General features: G+C 37.6%; 1 protein-coding gene across 10 annotated transcripts in view; it reads right to left on the bottom strand.

Annotated features, from left to right (window-relative positions):
• The window catches only part of LOC141578203 (coiled-coil domain-containing protein 144A-like), a 136,650-nt gene that overhangs the window by 33,136 nt on the left and 80,301 nt on the right, over positions 1-23,213 (bottom strand). For 9 of the 10 annotated variants that reach the window (XM_074367782.1, XM_074367783.1, XM_074367787.1 and 6 more), the window contains 13 exons: positions 18,718-18,824; positions 15,754-17,420; positions 13,530-13,682; positions 12,877-12,928; positions 12,436-12,505; positions 9,714-9,774; positions 9,439-9,626; positions 8,030-8,159; positions 7,565-7,626; positions 4,977-5,070; positions 2,519-2,547; positions 2,259-2,331; positions 233-487 (listed from right to left, as the gene is read on the bottom strand). In XM_074367782.1, the coding sequence (XP_074223883.1) occupies positions 233-487; positions 2,259-2,331; positions 2,519-2,547; positions 4,977-5,070; positions 7,565-7,626; positions 8,030-8,159; positions 9,439-9,626; positions 9,714-9,774; positions 12,436-12,505; positions 12,877-12,928; positions 13,530-13,596 (1,081 nt within the window). In that variant the 5' untranslated portion in view covers positions 13,597-13,682; positions 15,754-17,420; positions 18,718-18,824. Of the gene's footprint in view, positions 1-232; positions 488-2,258; positions 2,332-2,518; positions 2,548-3,170; positions 3,253-4,976; positions 5,071-7,564; positions 7,627-8,029; positions 8,160-9,438; positions 9,627-9,713; positions 9,775-12,435; positions 12,506-12,876; positions 12,929-13,529; positions 13,683-15,753; positions 17,421-18,717; positions 18,825-23,213 lie in introns of those variants that run through there. The other variant, XM_074367789.1, reaches the window with a different exon arrangement.

Below are 23,213 nucleotides of genomic sequence, written 5' to 3'. Positions count from 1 at the left end.
AAATACTAGTCTGAACGAACTTACTTTCTCCTAATTCTCTTTGCTATTTAATATGTTGCTTTGGTCAGAGGATGAATGTAAATGTCATGACAAAAGGTACTGTCTGGTTGTAGGTTGCATAAAAGGAGTAAACACAAAGGCGATCCTGCCACAAAGTGATTTCTGCAAAGTCAGAGTACGGTGAAGCCACGCACAGGTAGACTATGGCTAGTTCTCTATGCTGCTCTATTACCTTCTTGGCTGCTTCTGTTCTCTGGCAGCTGTGGTTCACACAGGCCACGGAGCGCTGCATCTTCTGACAGAGACATGGCTTCAATATTCATCCGGTCTTTATCTACTATGGCCGTCTGCCTCAGTTCTGTGGGTGCTGACTGGTTTGTGGTCACTGATTGTGATACCAAAGGACATTTATCAACTTTCAAATGCTCAGCTCTTTGACCAGCCTCATTATTGAGGCTCAAACTAGTAGAATCCCAGTCTGAAGGATCTGAAAACAAAGTTTCCACTTATTAGAATGTGAATAACAATGCAAACTTGACTAACTTGTACAAATTCTCTTTCCAGAGCAGCAGCCCCACGTCCTCCTCTCCCCCTATACACACTGCTCCTTCCCAGCTGGTTGTACTTTACATGTCATTGCTGTTCACATAGGGAACCACTGTCTCTCTTTTTTCTACTTTTAACTTCCTAGTATTACTTATTTGGATTCACTCATCACTCTCTATAAAACAGTCTATATTCCATAAGAGCTTTATGAATAATTATGATTCTTCAACATATGAATTTTTTCATTAACAAAATGTATGTCTAACCAGCCATTTACTAGACGTTTAAATATGCATGACAGTATTGTGTCCTAGACACATGGGCTTTAAGAAAAATTTACTGAATGGTACTACTTAAATTACAATGAGACAGTCTTTCCTCAATATACCAATATCTTCAGAATTCTTACCTTAAGCCTTGGATAAACATCATAAATTTATATAAGAAAGGATAGCCTTGAGTGACTAATTTTCTCCATATAAAAATAGGATAAGTCTAGGTACAAACTAGATCCAAAGAGTACAGAGTGCCACGAGGCAGGGAATATATAACAAAAATGTTTTCCTTTTCTTAAAAGGATTAAGTTGTTAGATGTAAACTTTTAGAGACAAGTTAAAGAAAAAAAGGCAAGAAATGTAGAAGTGAACTTTAAAGCCCACTTCATCACAAGGGCCCCTTTATCATTTCACATCCATGAACCCTGTTTAAAACAGCAGTTCTCAAGTGTCATCTGACAAGCCCTGAAGTCCCAAGTTCCCTCCATCTAGGGAGTCCAGGAGGTCAAAACTAATTTCACAATAATACTGAACGCTATTTTCATTCTCATTCTCCATTAAGTGTGCAGCGGAGGCTTCCAGATACATGACATGTGATAACATCATAGCTCTAATGGCTAATGGAATGTTTGTGTGTGCTTGTTTTTTAAATCTTTCAGTTTTATTTTCTAATATACTAAACATCAATAGATACAACCCACTTAAAAGTTCTTCAGAATTCTCAATAATTTTTAATACTATAAAAAAATATCCTAAACCCCAGAACTTTTAGGATTATTGTTTTAAAAGATCATGTCTACCAAATACTAAGATAGGACTAATAACTTCCATCATTTTTAATAATCAAAGACAACACACACACACACACACACACACACACACACACACACACACACACTCCTAATCAAAACATTCAGTTGGCTTAAGATCTTTGGGCTAGGGAAATAGCTCAGTGGTAGAGCACATGCTTAGCATGTACAAGGTTCTGGGTTCAATCCCTAGGACCTCCATTAATAAATAAATATAGAAATAAATATCATCAATGGGATAGCACTAGATGAAATAATTAAAGTGAAATATGACTGACATGTTAGCAAGTGAAGCTTTACCCTACGTAAAGGCCAGAATTCAATTAAGCATTTTAAAACTCTGGAAAAATCTTAGAACCTAATAATCAATCTCTCAGAATCCCTGAGAAGTACAGGGACTCCAAACTGAGCACTTTAGTGTCTCCCAACATCAATAGAAACATCCAAGTCAAAGCTACCATTTTAAAAATCTATTTCTTATGCTTATATATATTTTTCAAACATGGATACCAATAATAACATCTGCCTTACTTATGTCATCTTTCAATTAAATTTGAAAAAATAAAAGGAATTAGAAATAAGAACACTGTACTTCATTTCAGAGTTAAATTTGTATTGCAAAATTTACCTGATTTCAATCTTTGTAAATTCTTCATTTCTCCTGTTTTATTAGGAACAGAATCTTTCACTCCAACTGCAGGCTGAATGGTTTTTGAAACAAACTGATTAATAATGTACATTTGATATGATCTGTAGCAATAATTCAAGGGGGGAGGGTCTAGGTCAGTGGCAGAGTGCCTGCTTAGCAGTGTATGAGGTCCTAGGCTAAATTACCAGTACCCTCATTAAAAAAAAAAAAATTCAAGATGAAAGTATAAAAGTTTTTACCTTCAGGTGAGGATATTTTTCAGTAGAATCTAAAAGCCAAAAGGGACACATAATCAATTATACGTAAATATGAAAGCCAACTATCCAGTCATGCAGTTAGTACTGAGCGCAATCCTCATGCTTGCTTTGGAAATGAACACGTTAGGTTTCGGTGTTTTGTTTTTCAGGGGCAGTTAGGACAGCAACAAGGCAGAAATAGAAATCCATTATAGATACTGAATAAAGAGCAGGAATATAGGTTTAACAAAACATGCAGTTAAGATTTCAAAAGTACGATTATGCTTCAAATGACTTTATAAACTAAAAAATGTGCACATATACAAATGTGAACATGCTGCCTGAGGAGGAGAAAAGCGATCTTTAATCAGAGGAACAAGTCACGGCTCCAAGAAGACAAACGTGAAAGCTGACGGTAAAATGCAACAGCACATCTTCCATGCGACTGACACCATTAGACTACAAGTATTTATCATGCTCTTCAATTCGTCCTGTGATTTAGGAAGTCCACAGTTGTGATGGCAGTTCATTTGAATGTGCAATTCACTTCTCGTCAGAGAAAGTGTTATGAATTGATCAGCTTGGATACACACTTGTAGAATAATCGTTCATAAGCATTTTTTCCCATACCCACATGGGCTGTTGGTATGCCTACATTTCTCGGACCCTCTAGCCATCAAAGTTTCTTGATCCACTCATGCAAGAAAGAATGTATACTGAGTTTTCAATATTGAAATCTGGTGATCAAAAAAAAATTCATTGCCACAGAATTATTAGACATTAAAAGTCTTTTATATTTCAAAACCTGTGTAGTATTCACTGAAAATAACAACTTTAGCATTTATGGAATGAATTCTATTAATTTCTTTTATTTCCAAAATTGGTTTGGTAAATCAGGCTAATGTTTAAAAGCATTTCTGTGAAATAACTATCTTATCAAAAAATTAGGTATCAGTAAAAAAAAAAAAAAAAAAAAAACCACACCCAATGCTTCATATTCAAATTAATCTCACTTGAATAACAAATACCAATACAACATATATCTTTGAAGCCTGACAGGAGGAGTAGCTGTGGTTTACCCCAATTCTAGGCCACCTCCTGATTCCAGTATTCTCTGGAGTGGCAACGATCTAACCTTGCTTCTGTGTAAATATACTGACGCCATCGAAAAGGAGTTCTCGCAAGTTTCCCCTCAATTCCAAAATCACCTACCTGCGGCCTTTTTTCCTTCCTTCCTTCCTTTCACTTTCCTCTTCAAAGGTACCTCTAGATCTGTGGTCTTAATTCTTCCCCTTCTCTATTCTTTGGACGGATGATGCCCACCACTTCTTTTCCCTCTCTGCTTAGCAGCAGTATCTTACATCTCTAATTTCTACTTCAACTCTTTGCCTCGCTCTGGCTATGAACGTGCTCAGAAAGAAAAACAAAATCGTGCTTTTCCTTGATGCTGTTATGTCTTTAACTCCCCAGCGGCTCTTCTTCTAGATTCCCCTAAACACAAGTCTACCCTTTGAGCGTGATCTGAAGACCAGCAACAAGGGCACCACCTGAGAGCTTGTTAGAAATGCAGACCCACTTCTCAGAATGTGCACTTTTCACTGGGTCCCCAGGTGACTGAGTAAAATGTGAGAAACTCTGGTCTATACCGAGTCTGCTTCTACAGCACTCGGACTTAACTGATCCTTCTGAAATCCAGCCGCACGCGTCTCACTGTAACACTTCCCCAAAAGCTGCATCAGGAGTTGCAGACTTTCCAGTGGACTCTTTACCAGGCTCCAGCGCCCCTGACCTCCCCGGAATGCACCTGCCCTCTTCCCCTTTCCCACTCTCTTCTGTTGCCCTATGAGACACCATCCTATAAGGCAGCAGCACGCTGCATGACACGAAGGTCCAGACATTGACAGCTGACCACACATGCCTGTGCTCACCCACGGCAGGCACACCCAGCTCTGTATGATCAGGTACCGCAAGTCCTCACTGCCTTCCTAACGGTCAGGGGACAGGGGAGTGGAACATTCTGCTGTGCTTCCCGGACAAGCTTTGGTGCTGGAAGAAGCTCACTTCATACCCACCTCATTTCAAACACTCCTCTTCCTTCTTCTAAAGAACTATTCTACATTCATTACCACCTCCTGCCAGGGACCCCCCTCCTTTTCCTTCATTTACTCCCCTCCTCTCTACCTCTTTCATTCTTCGCTCCCTCCTTCCCTCCTCCTGATTTCCTGACTGTCCTCAGGTCACAGAACATCTTGAAAGAAAGCTAACAACTGAGCTCCTTAAACTGCATTCTAGTTTAATCTCTTGCTGACACCCGATAAGATATACGATTTACTTCCTTTCCTCCTCTTTTTTCTCACTATACGTTCAACAGGTGATTTTCTTTGGTTGAGAGAACAGATCCAAATCCTTGTTTTAAATCAACATTCTGTCAAATGACTTTTTTATAAAATACAGTGCTTACTTTCTATTTGTCCATTTAATGTATTTTTTTCTCTTAGACCTGCAGCTCCAGATAAATGATCAACATGGTTCGGTAGTTGAATCTTGGAGGTACTCTGTTAAAATTAATATTAATAATGAGTTGCAAGATTTCCTGATCCCTTTCTAAGAAAATACCTGTGTTTCCTACATTATTATTTTTTAATTTCCTACTTTAAAAGCAATTAGACTTAAAAACAAAATAAGCATATCCTGGAAACCCAAACATTTAAATAGAAAATTTCATATACACTCTCTAGATCAAGTCTATCTTTTATCTTCAGTTGGCTTTTGACTCTGTAAACTGAGCATGGAAAGCCAGAGCAAATATTTTCATAGACAAAATACTGACCTACGTGCAGATTTCAACAAAGAATTAACTTCAAAACACCTAATTCCATTTTGCATTCCTCGACAAAAGAAGAGGACATTTAAAAAAATACATATTTTTATATGTATAACTGAATTGCTTTGCAGTACACTTGAAACTAACATTATAAACTGACTACACTTCAATAAAAAATAAAAATACACATATTTAAACATATCCTTCAATAAGTATACGTCCTATAAATTTAAAATGTTTCTTAGGACAGATACTGTTTTTAATATTAAAATAACATACTTGGCATGAAAAGAAGCCTTGGAGTCTGTCATGTTGAGTATTAACAGAACACTGTGGAAACTGCTACATTTCAGTAAACAAAGGCTTAGGAGAATCTAACGATTATTTGGTAAAACTTTTATTGATAGGAAAAATAGTTGAATAAAGTACCAAAGTAGAAAGAAAAACATTTATGTTTAAATTAACAGCAGAAAAATTTTCAATGTAGTTATGCAGCTCTTCAAAAAAGTACCATAAGCTTTACTTTACTTAGGGAAGAATAAGAACACTGTTTAGTGACCATCCGCATGTGCCAGGCCCTTATCATGCACATTCTCTTCCCTACACACAATAGTAAAAGTGATTCTAAGGACGGTTACCCACTTGCTGCTTCCTGGCCACTCCAAGATGCTGGAGCACCGTGATGAGCAGATGGGACCCGCTGTTCTCTCTGTCCGGAACATCCCTCCCCTGGACCTTCGTGTGACTGGCTCCTTCCTGTCCGTCACCTGGCAGCTTTGGTCACACTCAGCTCCTTTCTGACTACCTAAATTCCACCCTTACTCCACCCCTGTCCTAACTACAAACTCCCCCAGTGTTGTCTAACCTAACACTCTCCACGTCCCTTATATGAAGGACTTACTGTCCCTGATAAAGGGTTCCTGTTTACTTGTTCTTCTGTTCCTGCCACTACAGCCTAACCCCTCAACTGCTACATTCAGTGTCTAACTGCCTGGTGCTAGTCGGTGTTCAGCAACAGGAATTTATTTAAGGTCAAAACATCTAAAGTCCCCAGAAGGCGTCAAGTACCAAAGCACTACATACCTATCGGAGATGTCTGGTAATAGTTTACTGACACTTAACATACCCCAAATGAGAACTCCCCATGCCCGCTCTAACTTCCCCATTTTATTATCCTTCAGATTTTAAAAAAGTGTCCTCAACATTTCAGTAGGTCACTAGTGGCCACTGTGATCATTCTGTCTTACATTTCTATAGCACCCTTTACAGTTGACAATGTGTTTTCACACTTGTTACCACATTTTTGTTCATGACACATAACCTGAGAGGTAGGTATCAGTATCATGTTTTTGAATGAGGTCACTGACATTCAAACAATTCAGACAAGTGTTTCCAAGATCCCACAGTGGGTCAGAACCAGGATGCTACCACATCTCCTGACTTCAAGTACAGTGCTGTGCCACTAAGCAGGAGCTGCCGGGATCCAAGAGTTCAGGCTCTTCTGACCTCTTTCCATGGCTATCACCTTGGAATAGGTCACCACTACCCTGTACTTAGCTTCCTTCAAGTTCGGTCGCCATAAAGGTACTCAGTGCACGCTATTTTCCCTACCCAAAATGGGCTGTCCTCATTAAAACATCACTAAACCAAACGGCTGGTATTTTAACCCCACATACTTATTACTATTCCCCATGATTTCGCTTCTCCCGAAATGTTAGTTGCAGATCTAATTGACAATCCAAATATAATAATACTTTCAAGTCACAAGTACTGTCTTTTCAAGGTCAAAGTGGTTAAACAAAAACAGTTTTCTTGTGTGTGTGTGTGTTTTTTTTTTAGTACAACCTGTTTCTCTCTAAATCTCACTAAGGGTTTTACACATTCATTTATAACAAACAAACATCTGGTCACAGGCTGACCAAGAATTATTTTCTTTAGTTTTTAGAAAACGTAACTTCAGAACCCAAACCGATTCCCTATGACTTCTAAGCCTTGGTTTTTGCACTACATACACCAGTTCCATTAGGTGAGTCTGGAAAATTAACAGAAGTGCACTCTGCAGTGGTATGACATGTAGCATGGAATGATTTTACTAAGCGTAGGTTAAAATGAGGAAATAATTTTGCTGGGCAAATGTAAAAGTGAGAAAGCAAAGTCAAAACATCCCTCCATTTATGTTTTAACATCACACAATGCTTATATTTGAAAATAATAGAAGGCAGCACCTCAGAATCCCAGGGTGATTTGACATCTTCCTTTTCTTCAAATCTTAATGCTGATGTTGAGTCTACAAAATGCAGTCACAGATACATTAATGAGAACACATACCACTGGGCAGTTTAAATACATATATAAGTCTATCTTGATTCATGAATATGTCAATAAATTAAAGTGGCAGAAAAGAATTTCAGAGGGTTGAAGCATTTTCTGGAAGAAAACTTGGTCGTAGTTGGGATATTTATGAAGGAAGATGGCAAAAGAAAAACACTTAAGAAATGGATGTCACATTTGGATCTACACACTTCAGGTTTTTTATACTAGCTTTTTTTTTTTTAATGGAGGTACCGGGAATTGAACCCAGGACCTCGTGCATGCTAGGCATGCGCTCTCCCACTGAGCTGTACCCTCCCCCCTCCAACCATACTAGCTTTTAAGCAGAGAAGAAAATCCATAGATGCTCACTGACTTACCACCTTTGTCACTTTTGTGTGCTCCATCAACAGAAATCAATTTGGTATGATCTGCTCGCTCCTTTAGAACACTGTTAATAGTCCGAGTGCCGTTCTCTTTTCCCCCAGTTTTCGGCTTTCTTGCTTCTTCCTATAAAAACAAAACAAAATGTAACAAAAACCCAACTTCAGAAGACATCATATTCCCACACTTGGTCATTCAATCAGTCAGGAAGACAACATATATTTACTGTATCCATCAGATCATAGGCATTATCCTGGGAGAAGCTGGCAATATATATAAAAGACAGATTCTGCTCTATATTCTAGGGGAGGCAGACACACATGAAAATGAATCAACACAGACAAGTATCATTCAACAGCTCTACACCTGAAGTGAACAGATACAGTAAGGGCACAACGGAGAGAAGAGACTTGCTGCGTGTCAATAGCTCAGGGAATGCTGGGAAGACCAGACTGTGTCTTAAGAGACAGACCCGGTGCAAAGAGCAGACGCGAAGGGGATTCTAAAAAGGGCAGCCGGAGCCGAAGGTCGAGGTGTGAAACAGCATGAGAAGTCACATGGAAAACTAGAACTCAGTTACTGGGGACGGAATGGAGAGACAAAATTTGCTAGATTAAATGTAAGACATCACTTCATTAATTTAAATGTGCTAAAAAAAGAATTAACTTCAAGTTAAAACTAACTTCCATAGGGAACTATATTCAATATCTCATAAAAAACTATAATGGAAAAGAAAGAAAAAGAATTAGATATGTACATATATATGTATAACCAAATCACTTTACTGCACACCTGTAACTCATATAATACTGTACATCAATTACATCTGAATTTAAAAAAAAAAAAAAACTTCTATAACCAAAAAGAAAAAAGGTGAGGATCAAATTTTCTTTCTGTTGTTCGTAAAATCAGCTATATGTCCTTCAGAAGAGTCTGAGCACTTTTTTCCATGACCTGGTTTTTCCTTCTCTTAATTTGAATTTGAGATGATTTCTATCACAATGTGTGCTATAGAGTTCCTGCTCTCACTTAACCCCACTATTTCTGCTGTGTTTGTATAATCATCTCTCTCATTTTGACACTCGTTTATCTTTATATTCATCTTGTCCTTATTAGATGAATCCTTCCCCTTTGTACCCCTGCCCATCTTCATATTCATCCAGCTGTTCTTTCCAGTTGCTTTCTTATTCTTTCTTTTCTTAATGGCATATTTGAGAACTCTTTATTGCCACCAACCTTTACAAATCTCAGTCCTGCACGTGTACCTCTCTTGTTATCACACTGTTTTCTATTGTGATCTTGAGGACTTCCATTTCTGTGTAGGATCCTTTTCATCCCCATGAGAATCAGGGGGATGGTAAGTGAAAAAGCACAGGAATGAAAAGTTAAAAACAAAACGACTTACCTCTGTAACACCAAGGACTGCTGAAGACGTGAGAGGTTCCGGTGCTGGGAAGGCAGGATGAGAAAAGCCTGGAACTTTGGTTGATGGTTGGGAAAAGGTTGTAACCGCATCTTCATTTTCATTATTAGAATTATTGTCCTCAAAGAAGGTGCTAGTTCCTGGTTTCAAAACACCATCTTTTGCCTCTGCTGTAGTGAAAACAAGGTATGGTAGATGAAATTATCTATAATTTCTCATCAGTGAAAACGCAAAAAGACAGTCTTCAAATAACTTACTGTTTATCATGGGTTCTTGCCAGGCCTGAACTGGCTTTGCAAATCTTGGATGCTGGACTTTCTAGAGAAGAAAATAACAGCTTTAAGAACAACAAATATGAAATTGAATAAAGTAATTACAACATTCCCCATTCCTAGATGATCTAACACAAAGAGCGCTGGCTTTGGAGTCATTCACATATGGATTCAAGTTCTGGGTCTGTCATTTACCAACCTACATCTTCTCATGGGGTGAGGATTATGAGAGATGACCTCAGGGGTCCTAAAATGTTACTTTCTTTACCCTTCATTGATTATTATACAAACATTATGGTATCCATTAGATGACTTTCTTGACCAAAATGATCTAGAACAAAAACTTATCCCTGATAGTTTGGAGTCCTATTGTTTAGAGTCCTATTGAAAAAACTAACATTAAGAAATTTAAAGTAATTGTTATATTTTGAAATGTGCTTGCATGATTTATATAAGTGTGCATTCTCTCTCATGGGGGAAATACGAGAGTTTACTTTTTAGCAGTATCTTATCTGGATGAGTTAGAACAGCAAACAGTATAAGCTACTTCTATTCCATTCGCCAAAAAGCTAAAGACAAATGATTGTTCAAATTCAGCTACTTCTAAGAAAGAGGAATAAAAACAAAAGTAATTCTGAAGGGCAATGACTCATGAGTGAAAGCCACACATAGTGAACAGAAAGCTGTAACTAAACATGTTCACAGAGGCACAATGAGATGGACTGAAAGAACAGACACTGAAGAAGTGTTTTCTGCAAAGAAATATTACGTTTGGGGCAAATCATTAAAAAAAAAAAGTGGGGAGGAGGAAGAAAAGAAAAAATGAGACATGACTAGTCAAGTACAAACTTCAGGCAAGAAAAAAAGGAAAATGTAAGTATAACAAGGCATGTGGAGAAATATATATATTTCAGCATTTATATATAATAGATAAGGGCTGTATCAGTATTGTTAGGGATATATATACTATGAGTGAAAGCCTCTGTTTTACCTTTTTATTATATATGTAAAAATATATAAATTATATATGAAAGTATATATATTATTCTTCAGCAAGTTTTATAAAAATATCAAGATACATGATATATAAAACATACATATAAAACAAAGGCCTTTGTTCATAGTATATCCCCAATAATGCTGACCTGTGTTACTCTACAACTGTTTGTTTGTAAATACCACTATAAGTAAGAGTTAAATTTTGTCACTCTAAGTCACTCAGTTGAACATGGTCATCTCTCCCTACCTGAACGCTGCAAATTATTACTAGAGAGAGAGAAAAACAGATTTTAAAAGTTCCTAACACATCAGCTTTCCACCTAGAGAAAGAACTGGTGGTCAGGATTCTAAGGATATTATATAGCTTGAAAAGATATATTGAATGGAACATGAGAGAGGGCTAAAAGAAGGTTAAAAAGTTTTCATCTCAAACTCTAAGCTCACAGTTGGTGGACACTGAAAAACAGACTGTAACCTTTTCCTATTTCTCATATACTTCTTATCTATTTCCTTGGCATTTATGACATACTTCCTCTCATAACAACTGAACTTTTACAGCCTAAACAAAGGGAATAGAAATTTAAGTCATATTTTTAGAATTTGAATAGATTTCACTATGACATAGTACGCATATTATATTACCTGTACCATCAAATAGATTTCATTATGACAGAGTGTGCATGTTATAGTACCTGCAGCATGATGCAGAATTCCATGTCTCTTCATGCATTCACATTCAAAAATAATAAAATGCTTCTTACATTTAAGACCTTATTCTCGGTGCTCCAGGAAATGCACAATTACGTTCCCTAATCTCTAGCGGTGTATGCTGATGCAGGGGCTATAAAATGAGTACGTAAATAACTATACTACAAAATATCTGAAACTTGAAGTTTTAGAATGGGACACGAGGACTGCACCTACTTTTCAAAACTATAATACAAAAGAATTCTGAAGTAGGTTTTATCATATGGTTGTTATTAGGAGTCTACTTTGAGAGCTGGCTGTTATTTTAGGGAAAACATGTACTCTTCAATTAGATGAATATTGAATATACTCGTAATGAGATAATTTAGAAAACACAGAGGAATCTCTTTATAACATGGATTTTGAGAAACAGAATTTTAATTTCTAAATTTCTATAATTTCAACTATTAGTCTTAATGCAGAACCAGAGACAGAAATAAAGGGGGGAAAAAAAAAAAAACCTCTTTCCTCACAATTCTCTGATACCAAAATAAAAAGTGTCCAAGAGGAAAAAAAAAAAGATACATGCTACATAGTTTTGGAACTGAAAGGCCCCAGGAAGAGGCCATGATGATCACAGTAAGTAGCTGTGTGAACTGAAGATGTCCCTGAGGCACGAGTATTATACAAGTCCCGTCAGTGTGGTTTAAAAGTCAAAGAATCCTTATCTTTGGCCAAGCTTCACACTTCCTCTGTTGTGGGAAATCTTTTCACAGTACAGTTTTCCTGTCACAATCTATTTTCTAGTCCATTTTGCTTCAGCCTCATCTTCAGTATTTACCAAAGTAAAAAAAAGAAAAAAATTCAACCTGTCATATTTTTATAAAATGGTTTACTCCGACCAACTTTCTAATACAAATGTAAAACAATGATAGGCAGACCACTGCTAAATTTTAAGGGTAAATACTATGCAAAACTAAATTCAGAGCAGAAAAATTAATTTCACAAGAAAACACTTTACCTTGGGAGCAAGATCTAAGTCACCATCTGATGGAGGCCTTGAATCATCAACATCATGTTTGGGTGAAATACTTTGGAGCAAAAAATACACATCAAAAATGAGTGAGTTCATTTCTTGAAACAAACAAAAGTGACAAAAGTCTATGCTGAGGGATAAGAAAGCAGGTTTGGGAGCCAGGCTGCCTGATGGTTAAGTCACAGGTCAACTACTTGTTAACCATGGAATCATGGGTCAACTAGTCAACCTCCTTAAACCCCAGCTGCCTAATAGTAAGCTGTAACAGCACAGCTACTCTGCAAAGCTGTTGTGGTGACTGTACGAGGTAACAAATGTCAAGTACACAGCACGGTGTCTAACCCAGAGTAGGACACTCAACAAGCCTTGTTTCTTTTCTCTGTGTTCCCTTAGTCAACATATTTTGAAAAATCCATAAAATCCTACCTGATGACAGAGATGTCTTCAAACCTCGGTGAAAACTCAACCACTAAATCCGCTATTAAAGAAAAAAGTAAAACAGATTCTATATCAGCAACAGAAAAATACAGAGTATTAAAAGTGTAAGACCAATGTTTTGTTAAAAAGCATTCCTTTGGGACCACACCTGGAGACTACACACTTCAGTGAATATTGAGTATACTCCTGGTAGGTAATTAATGCATAAAAAACACTTCCCCTCCTTCATATTTATCAAAAAAAAAGGGTGTTTATCCAAATTTGTTATCTTAAAGCGAACTGTTTACAAGGACCAAAATCCCAACCAAACTTTATGAGACTCACAAAAAACGGTAATCGTTAGTAGAATCAGCATCATCAACTGACTTCAAGCTCACACAGCGTGGTGTTTCTGGACGACACCCATGGGACTAACCCACCCCGCCATTTGGCTTTGGCAGCCTCGTGTTATCTGGGCACATTCATCCCTATATGCTCACATACGGTCTAGGGCTGCTTTCACACTGCGATGGCAGACATGAGTAGATGTGACAGACACCACATGGCCTAAAATGTTGACTCTCTGGCCCTTTATAGAAAAAGCTTGTGCATCCCTGCTTTATGTCATAACAGGAAACCCCAAGACTCAAATCGAATCTTACTCTTCTGCTCAACATTCTTCGGTGAATCTGTGCAGCTGCCATTGCTGGTTCCCAACTCGACAACCATTTCTTCTTCGTCATCCTTGCCGGACAATTGCAACTTTTCTTGGATATTCTCTGCTCCAGTACGCGAAGAAGGTAAACTCTCCTTAGCTGCAAAAAGAGAAATGATTGTTCTACAGTCATCACAGTAACTACATCTCCTTCCCCAGTGGCTGGTTTAGGAAATGAGCACGTGATGTAACCCAGCCAATAAGATGCTAGGGGAAGTCTACCGGAAGCTTCTCTGTTTTCTTCCTAGTTAACAGAAAACATGCAGAGAGAAGCAGCCCTCCTCGCCTGCGGATACTGCCATGCGAGAATATGATGCTTGGAGCTGCCGCTAATCAGCAGACCAGGAAAGGCGACGTCAAACACCAGCAGCCTCACAGCTGAAGGAGGGACAGCGTCTGGGATCCTGATGACATCACCGAACCTTCTAAACAATCCTGACTCCTGTTGCTGTAGACACTGTTACTTAGGTCTCTTATTATTATTTGCAGCTGAAAGCATTCTGACAATTTCCCAAGGTCTACAGCAGACCTCCTCCTCTCTACAGTACTGGAAAGGCTTTCAGAAGTGTGCCTGAGCTAGGTAGTCACCTCGTTCCCAACCATTCCTACAGCATCCTTTCTGCACCAACAACATGAAACTCATAGATCCTGCAAAGTTCACTGGCACATCTTAGCCTTTGCACCGCTGTCCTTTCTGCCAAATGTAATCTTCAAAGATGTTCCGCCCACCAAACACTGCCCTTCTGCCTCCTTCCCTGGCAAACTTCTACTCGTTCTGCATGGCTTACCTGACATCCTACCCACTTTTCAAAAACTTCTTTCCTCACCATGGACTTAAAGTATTTGGCACATATTAAATACCAATAAAAAATACATAAAGACAGTTACAAAGTCCTCGTGGGCTCTGGGACACAGTAAGCACAGAATAAAGTAAAGCAAATCATAAAAATGAGGATGACAGTAACAAGCTCCCAGAGGCCAGGAACTGTGCTTTTGACCTGTTTGCACACTGTAATGTCAGAGTGGTGCTTAGTACCTAAAAGACACTCGATAGTCATCTGTTAAGTGGATCAATTAACAGATAAGAATGTTTTCTTTGGAAGTCCTGTTTAAAAAACATACAGACATTTTAACCAGGGACAACTCTGTTGTGTTATGAGCACCTTGAAGACCAAAACTCTGTCTATTCCATCTTTGTATTTCCTACAACAGTTCTTTGCTTGATCAAGGTCTACCAAGTTAAAGGTGCCCTCATACAGTTCAGACTGAACAGCACGCTAGGGGTCACACCTAGGCAACACAGTCTTTTTTTCTTTTATGTGAAGTACTTCTGTGCTTTTATTACAATTTGTTAAGTCCTGAGTTGTGCTATTTGAGTAATTATTATGACAATCCTTTAACTAATGGCAACAGAAAATCTTGTTCTAACAAAATTATAGTTTCATGACAAGTATCCCAAAAAAGAGAAGAAAACATCTGACTCTCACGAAGGCAACATGTCGCATTCTGTTTGCACTTCTGAGGAATGCAATCGGTGAGAGTGAGACCTTGTTGGTGTAATGATGCGAAAAGTAACCAGTGCTTCTCAACAGGGCACTGCTTTCCTGACTTCTGCATTATCACTAGATATCTTTAAAAAACAATCTCTTGTTAGTATGCTGCACACTGGCCCAGCTGTGCAGTTCTAATTGTTGGCCATTTGTTTATAGCACCAGGAAGGTATTGCTGAGCTCCCAGTTTTAAAGACAATCACTTTTTAGTGAGGCTAATCACTGTGCAATAACGCATTCATTTACCCAATGTAATCCATTTGCTGTAAAAACTAAAGATTCAGTTCTGTAACAAGGCCAACTTGTTATAATGTTAGGGGAAATGTACAACAAAGTTAAAAACCTGTTTTTCTTATTTACACAAAGATATAATATGGGATTTCAGGGGCCATGATTAAATAAATGAATTTCTTTTCAGACAATATTGTCTCAGATTTTAAATTACCTACAATTAACTTCTTAAGTAATTCGGAATACTAGGCCATGAAGAAAAAATTAATTAAAAAAATAAAAACATACATGAAATTTACACACTGGCTTTTTTCACTGCTCTTTCATTATCCAAAGTTCCTCACTCTTACTTCCGTATCTATGGTAGGCCCAACAAGAGTAACTTATTACCAGAACTCTGTCCTAGGTCGCTATTTTGAGGGGGAGTAGTTGGTATCTTTCCGTCTCTGTAGTCGACAATCAGTTGGTAAATGCTACGTATAAAAACAGTGATGAATAAATATTACTACTTGAATACTAATATAAAAACAATTACCAAATATATTAAATTCTTAGCTTATTTCAGACAATATCAGAGGTAATAGCAAACCTTCAATTGTCCCATATACTTCAAATTTGTACAATCTACAAACTTTTAAATTTAGCATGTACAACTAAAAAAGAAAAAAAAGGTGAAGTTGTCATGAGCTGAGGGCAGTACAGCTCAGCAAGTTAACTAGAGCGAGCCTGACATATGGAAGGTATCTCGAACTCAGAAGTCCCAGCTCTATAACCAACAGCTATTTGTTCCTGGAAAAGTTGCTTCTCATCAGCTCAAAGTCTTCCTTTATAAAACTGGGATCTTACTGTCAGGCAGTTAGTTATTAATACTCACAAGAGTATTACGAAGATTTAATGAGATAATGTATCCCCCAGATGCTCAGAGAAATAGTGGAAGAATGGAATAATTTCTTCCTGAACTTAAATGCTGGAACTATTTGAGAATCCCAAATAAAACCCAATGTGTGTTTTCTTTCCTAGGTGTAACATTTAAATGTGGCAGTTTTCAGAAAATGTTACAAATTACGGTGATTAGGTGTTCTTCATGGTTTATAGTTCAGGGCACCTCAGCTACTATATAATTTGTAGCTACATTTACTTATAAATATATGACCTCATACAAGCATATGTATGAGAACTAAACAAGCTGTCACGCTGAAGTTTACGTGTCGATCACCATGAAGACCACGGAAACTGGATCAGCACAGGCATCCCGGGAGCAGAGGTCAATGACCCGACTGCAGGACCAGTTTCTTTTTCCTTTTCTTCTTTTAAAGTTTTATTAAAGGTCTTTAGAGAGCAACATCCAGACTCCAGACTCAGCTGCCAAGGAGATCCTGTTAAAACTAGTTTTAGTACCAACGCTGCAGCAACAGAATCAAAGGAGACAAGAGAACGATTAGAGTGCCCTCGCCCTGCCCCAATGCCTTGTGGGAGAGGACTGTCACTGTGATCTTAGGGAATCCCTTAGGTTCCTGGAAAATTCAAGAGGAAGATTATAGAAGAAAGTCCCCAAAGGAAAATACAGGATTTTCTGCTCTACTAAACATTTCAAGACCCAAACAACTAGTTAGAAAAATCAGCTATGTGACATTATTTGTACCCCATGCATAGGGGTTACACTGGAATGAAATGGAGAACAGCAGGACCCTAAGGATAAATGTCTTACAAATCCTGAGATAAAGAACCCTGTGCCCACTGCTCCATCTCACTAGTCTGGCCTTTTGCTGGTTTCCAGCTGATGATGTGCAGGGTCTCACTGCCATCCCCAAAGTGCCTGCTCCCAACTAGGAACTCTTACCTGTCACATAACAAGTTAACAGTTAGGTCACTTCCAACCTCAGTTTAGAGATAACTGGCACTTTAATGGAAACACTTACTGTTTAAAACCGTTCAAACGAGCATATTGTTCAGGACACCATCCCTGTAAATCTCGAGAACTGGCATTAACATGCTTCTGAAGAAGCAGCTTGACTATGTCCGGTGAGTCATGAAACACAGCAAGCGTGAGCGCTGATCTAAAATAAAAGAGACAACTTCACCCTTAGGAACTTAGTCAGCTTAACTTAAACAGTTAATTTGGTCTACTTTACCAAGTTAATATCCTGCCCACCCCTGGAGAACTGACCACTTACATGCTCAAGTGCTCATCTTTGCACATTACCTCCAAGGCCAAAATGGAGGGACAAAAAAGAAGCCTCCTGTCCTACTTGGGTAGCACACAGTAGAAGTGGCTAATTTAAAGTCCTCTGATGGACAAGAAAGGATGCTGAGGTCACTTATCTGAAGTAGGTAAAGATTTAAATAAAGGATTCCCCATTTCTTCCCTAGTCTGAAATGTAATACTTTAAAATCAGCTAGAGGTCAGGTAAGGAGAAGCTGTTTGCAGGTTGAAAAGAGTAATATGAATAAAAACGGCAACAAAAATAGTCACGGCTGCAGTTAACACGCTGAGAAGCATGTGCCCGGCACTAACCTGAACAGTCTACGTATGGTCTTTCTTAGGCACAACCCCCCTTGAAGGATGTACGACGACCCTCCTTTACGTGACAGGAAACGTACTGGTTGGTGGTAAGTCATGTCCCCCAGGTAACACACCTGACCAGCAGGAGAGCTGGGAATTCAACCTCATCTGACTCTAAAGCCCAGCTCTTTCCTCTATCATCCACCAACGACTTGCCTTCTTTAAGGGGAATGTTTATTCAATATTTAAAGCTATTTTTCTTCCTTCCACCATTATCAATTAAAACTAAAAACAAAATGTACTAGAAATGAAACAGGATAAAAACTGATGAGCCCACAGTATCTGGTAATAGTTACTCTCTTAGTGATACTCACTTAGTGATAACCTAATAATATCAGTATCCTTCAAAGAAAGTAATTTAAAGCAGAGTCATCCAAAAGACAAAACAAACTCCTCTTTGTTTAATATGCATCTTTTAAGAAAAAAAAAGTACCAAGAAGAGGTTAAAAAAAGTTATAAAAGAAAGAAGAAATTCAACACTGTCTTATAAGGTAAATTAAAATTAGAGTCCACACTAATAAAACTAAAATGAAATCCCTGAACTATTGTAAGATCGCATGACCAAAAAAAGCAGGTTGCAAACGACAGCAGTCACTACCATAAAGGAAGGTGAGTCCTGCTGCATACCGTTCTTCGTGACACCAGGCAGAATAATTGCTTTTCTACCTAACTGATGATGTGTTGATTTTAAGTTAATCCTCTTCTTATTAAGTTAATCTTTCTGATTGGCTGTTACTGCTCTACAACATTAAGATTTAAAAAAAAAAAAGAGAGAGAACAAACTATTGTACCTTTGCAGCTTGTCGACTGCATGTACATTTGCCCCGTTCTCTATCAAAAATTTGACCATTTCTTCTTTGTTCTCCCTGATGGCGAGTAAAAGTGGTGTGAAGTTATACTGTAAAACAGTAAAAACAGTTGACAATGTGTAAAATTACATATAAATTTCAAAACTGGATTTAAAAACTTAAGTCTCTTAAAGAACTTAAACATATACTATAAAGTAAATAACAAGCAGCCCCTTCCTCCTCGCCCCTCTGTGCCCCTTCTCTTTAAAAGGTTCCTCCTTGACCTCCTCGAAAGTTTCCCTGTGAAGTCATTCTTTGAAACTCACTTCAGACATTTGCTGGTTCCAAGAACCTTCGCTTCTATCGCAGCGTGTGTCAGGCATTCTCTAGTTACCTTACTGCTCAACTACTACTCCTGACACTCTAAACACTGCTCCAGAGAGAACCATTTAGCTGCTGAATCAACTACATTTTTAAGGAGCCACGCTGAGGAGAAAGATACCATACTGTCTGCAGCATGCATAACCTATCCAATTACAACTATGACTAATCTCATAAAGCTTGGAGACATTCCAATGGGAATATGATTATTTGCATGTAAAGAAAAAGTTTTTCTTAAACCAACTTATACATTCCAATGTGGAAAATTCCATCCCACTCTTAAGGGATTATTACAAAATATGAAGTAAACTATGAATTAATATAGACTGTCTTTAAAATCTTGAAATATTTATCAAAATATACAAACAGGAATTGTAAATTCAAATGCTTACAGAGGCAACATAGGTGGCCTGAGTAAGTGAAGGTCACAAGTGAGGACAGCAAACTGGAGAACACACGCCCCACCGAGAAGGGGCCACCTCTGCAGAGCAGACCACATAGGAGCCTGGGCTCAAGGGGGACCAGATTTGATTCTTTAGGAGAAGTTCTGAAGTGTAGATTTCTGCACAAGTCTCCTATATTTTAAATGTTGACTCAATGTGTGGAGACAAACTGAACATATCCAGGGCCATGTTTAGTCTATAGCCCACTTGTGTTTTTATGTTTGCTGTGTTTCCAAACAGTTGGGTATAAATCAAGTATTTGTGTGTAAAACCTTGCCTTTCTTTAGAATCATATGTCTTACACACAAAAACACTGGGCCCCAACATGTAATAAAAATTGTGATTAAGACTCACAAGAATTTTTCCAATGCCTACTAAAACTACAATCTACCTGTATCTAATTCTCCCCAATTGTTAATCAAATGGATTATTAGTTCATAACATGGCCGAAACTAAATTATTAAAACAATTCCAATTTGTTACTAATGTCATGGGTCTTGATGTTTAAAACTGCCATCTTGCATGGTATACTTATATATAATGGAATACGACTCAGCCATAAAAAAGAATGAAATAATGCCATTTGCAGCAACATGGAAGGACCTAGAGATTATCATACTGAGTGAGGTAAGTCAGACAGTGAAAGACAAATCCCATAGGATATCACTTAATATGTGGATTCTAAAATATGATACAAGTGAACTTATTTACAAAACAGAAATAGACTCACAGACATAGAAAACAAACTGATCATTACCAAAGGGGAAAGGGGGTGGGAGAGGAATAAATTAGCAGTTTTGGACTAGCAGATACAAATTACTGTATATAAAATAGATGAACAACAAGGTCCTACTGTATATACTACAGGGAACTATACTCAATATCCTGTAATAAACCATAATGGAAAAGAATATGAATATATATATATATATATGAATAAGAATATATACATAACTGAATAAGAATATATATAACTGAATAAGAATATATATATATAACTGAATCACTCTGCTGTACACCAGAAACTATCACAACACTGTAAATCAATTAGACTTTAATTTAAAAAAACACTGTCATCTTGATTATGCTAGGGCTCAGTGAATCTAACAGATAGATATATTGCAAGAGTCCGTCACACAGCTTTAACCAAAAGAAGGCTCATGACTTCCTATTACTGCAATCAGAAAAACCCTACTGTATAGCGATACAGGCCTTCCTCAAAAAAGAACAATCTCAAATAAACAATTTAACCCACCACCTGAATGAATTAGAAAAAGAAGAACAAAAAACCCCAAAAAGCAGCAGAAGGAATAAAGATCAGAGAGGAATTAAATACAATAGAGATTAACAAGACCATAGAAAAAAATCAACCAAACCAAAAGCTGGTTTTTTGAAAAAGTAAATAAAATCGACAAACCTCTGGCCAAACTCACAAAGAAGAAAAGAGAAAGCACAAATTAGCAAAATAAGAAAGGAGAAATTACAACAAACAAAATAGAAATAAAGAATATCATACGAGAATATTATGAAAAACTATATGGAACCAAACTGGATAACCTAGAGGAGATGGACAAGTTTCTGGAAACATACTGTCCACCAAGACTGAATCAAGAAGAATCTGAACACTTGAACAATCCGATCACTAGAAAGGAAATAGAAATAGCAATTAAAAACCTCCCTACAAATAAAAGTCCAGGACCAGACGGCTTCACTGGGGAATTCTACCAAACATACAAAGAAGAACTCATACCAGTCCTTCTCAAACTCTTCCAGACGATTGAAAAGGAGGGAATACTCCCAAACTCATTCTGTGAAGCCACCATCACCCTGATACCAAAACCAGGCAAAGACACTACAAAAAAAGAGAATTATAGGCCAATATCACTGATGAACGTAGACGCCAAAATCCTCACCAAAATTTCAGCAAATAGAATCCAACAACACATAAAAAAGATTATACATCATGACCAAGTGGGGCTCATCCCAGGGACACAAGGCTGGTTCAACATACGCAAGTCAATCAATGTAATACATCACATCAGCAAGAGAAAGGACAAAAACCACATGATCATCTCAATCGATGCAGAAAAAGCATTTGATAAAATTCAACATTTATGATAAAAATTCTCGCCAAAGTGGGTATAGAGGGAACATATCTCAAAATAATAAAAGCTATATATGACAAACCTACAGCCAGCATAGTACTCAACGGTGAAAAACTCAAAAGCTTCCCACTAAAACCTGGGACAAGACAAGGATGCCCACTATCACCACTCCTATTCAACATAGTCCTGGAAGTCCTAGCCACAGCAATCAGGCAAGAGAAAGAAATAAAAGGGATCCAAATTGGAAAAGAAGAGGTAAAAGTGTCACTATATGCTGACAACATGTTACTATATATAGAAAACCCTAAAAGGTCCACACAGAAGCTACTAGAGCTGATTGAAGAATTCAGCAAGGTAGGTTACAAAATTAACGTTCAAAAATCAGTTGCATTTCTTTACACTAATGATGAATCAACAGAAAAACAAAGTAAAGAAACAATCCCCTTTAAAATAGCACCCAAAGTAATAAAACATCTGGGAATAAATCTAACCAAGGAGGTGAAAGAATTATACACAGAAAACTATAAACCATTGATGAAGGAAATTAAAGAAGACTTTAAAAAATGGAAAGATATTCCATGCTCTTGGATTGGAAGAATCAATATTGTTAAAATGGTCACACTGCAAAAGGCAATCTACAGATTTAATGCAATCCCTATCCAATTACCCAGGACATATTTCACAGGACTAGAACAAATCATAAGAAAATTTATATGGAACCATCAAAGACCTAGAATTGCCAAAGCATTACTGAAGAGAAAGAAAGAGGCTGGAGAAATAACTCTCCCAGACTTCAGACAATACTATAGAGCTACAGTCATCAAGACAGCATGGTATTGGTACCAAAACAGACATACAGACCAATGGAACAGAATAGAGAGCCCAGAAATGAACCCACAGGCTTTTGGTCAACTAATCTTCGACAAACGAGGCAAGAATATACAATGGAATAAAGACAGTCTCTTCAGTAAATGGTGTTGGGAAAACTGGACAGCAGCATGTAAAACAATGAAGCTAGAACACTCCCTTACACCATATACAAAAATCAACTCAAAATGGATCAAAGACTTAAACATAAGACAAGATACAAGAAACCTCCTAGAGGAAAACATAGGCAAAACATTATCTGACATACATTTCAAAAATTTTCTCCTAGAAGAAACAAAAGCAAGAATAAACAAATGGGACCTAATGAAACTTACAAGCTTCTGCACAGCAAAGGAAACCAGAAGTAAAACAAGAAGACAACCTATGGAATGGGAGAAAATTTTTGCCAATGAAACCGACAAAGGCTTGATCTCCAGAATATATAAGCAGCTCATACAACTCAATAAGAAAAAAATAAACAACCCAATCCAAAAATGGGCAGAAGACCTAAGCAAGCAATTCTCCAAGGAAGACATACAAATGATCAAAAGGCACATGAAAAAATGCTCAATATCACTAATTATCAGAGAAATGCCAATCAAAACTACAATGAGGTATCACCTCACACCAGTCAGAATGACCGTCATTCAAAAATCCACAAATGACAAATGCTGGAGAGGCTGTGGAGAAAGGGGAACCCTCC

The sequence above is a fragment of the Camelus bactrianus genome, chromosome 7 (genome assembly GCF_048773025.1).
Source record: "Camelus bactrianus isolate YW-2024 breed Bactrian camel chromosome 7, ASM4877302v1, whole genome shotgun sequence".
Lineage (NCBI taxonomy): Eukaryota > Metazoa > Chordata > Mammalia > Artiodactyla > Camelidae > Camelus > Camelus bactrianus.
This window is presented reverse-complemented; position numbering and strand designations above follow the sequence as displayed.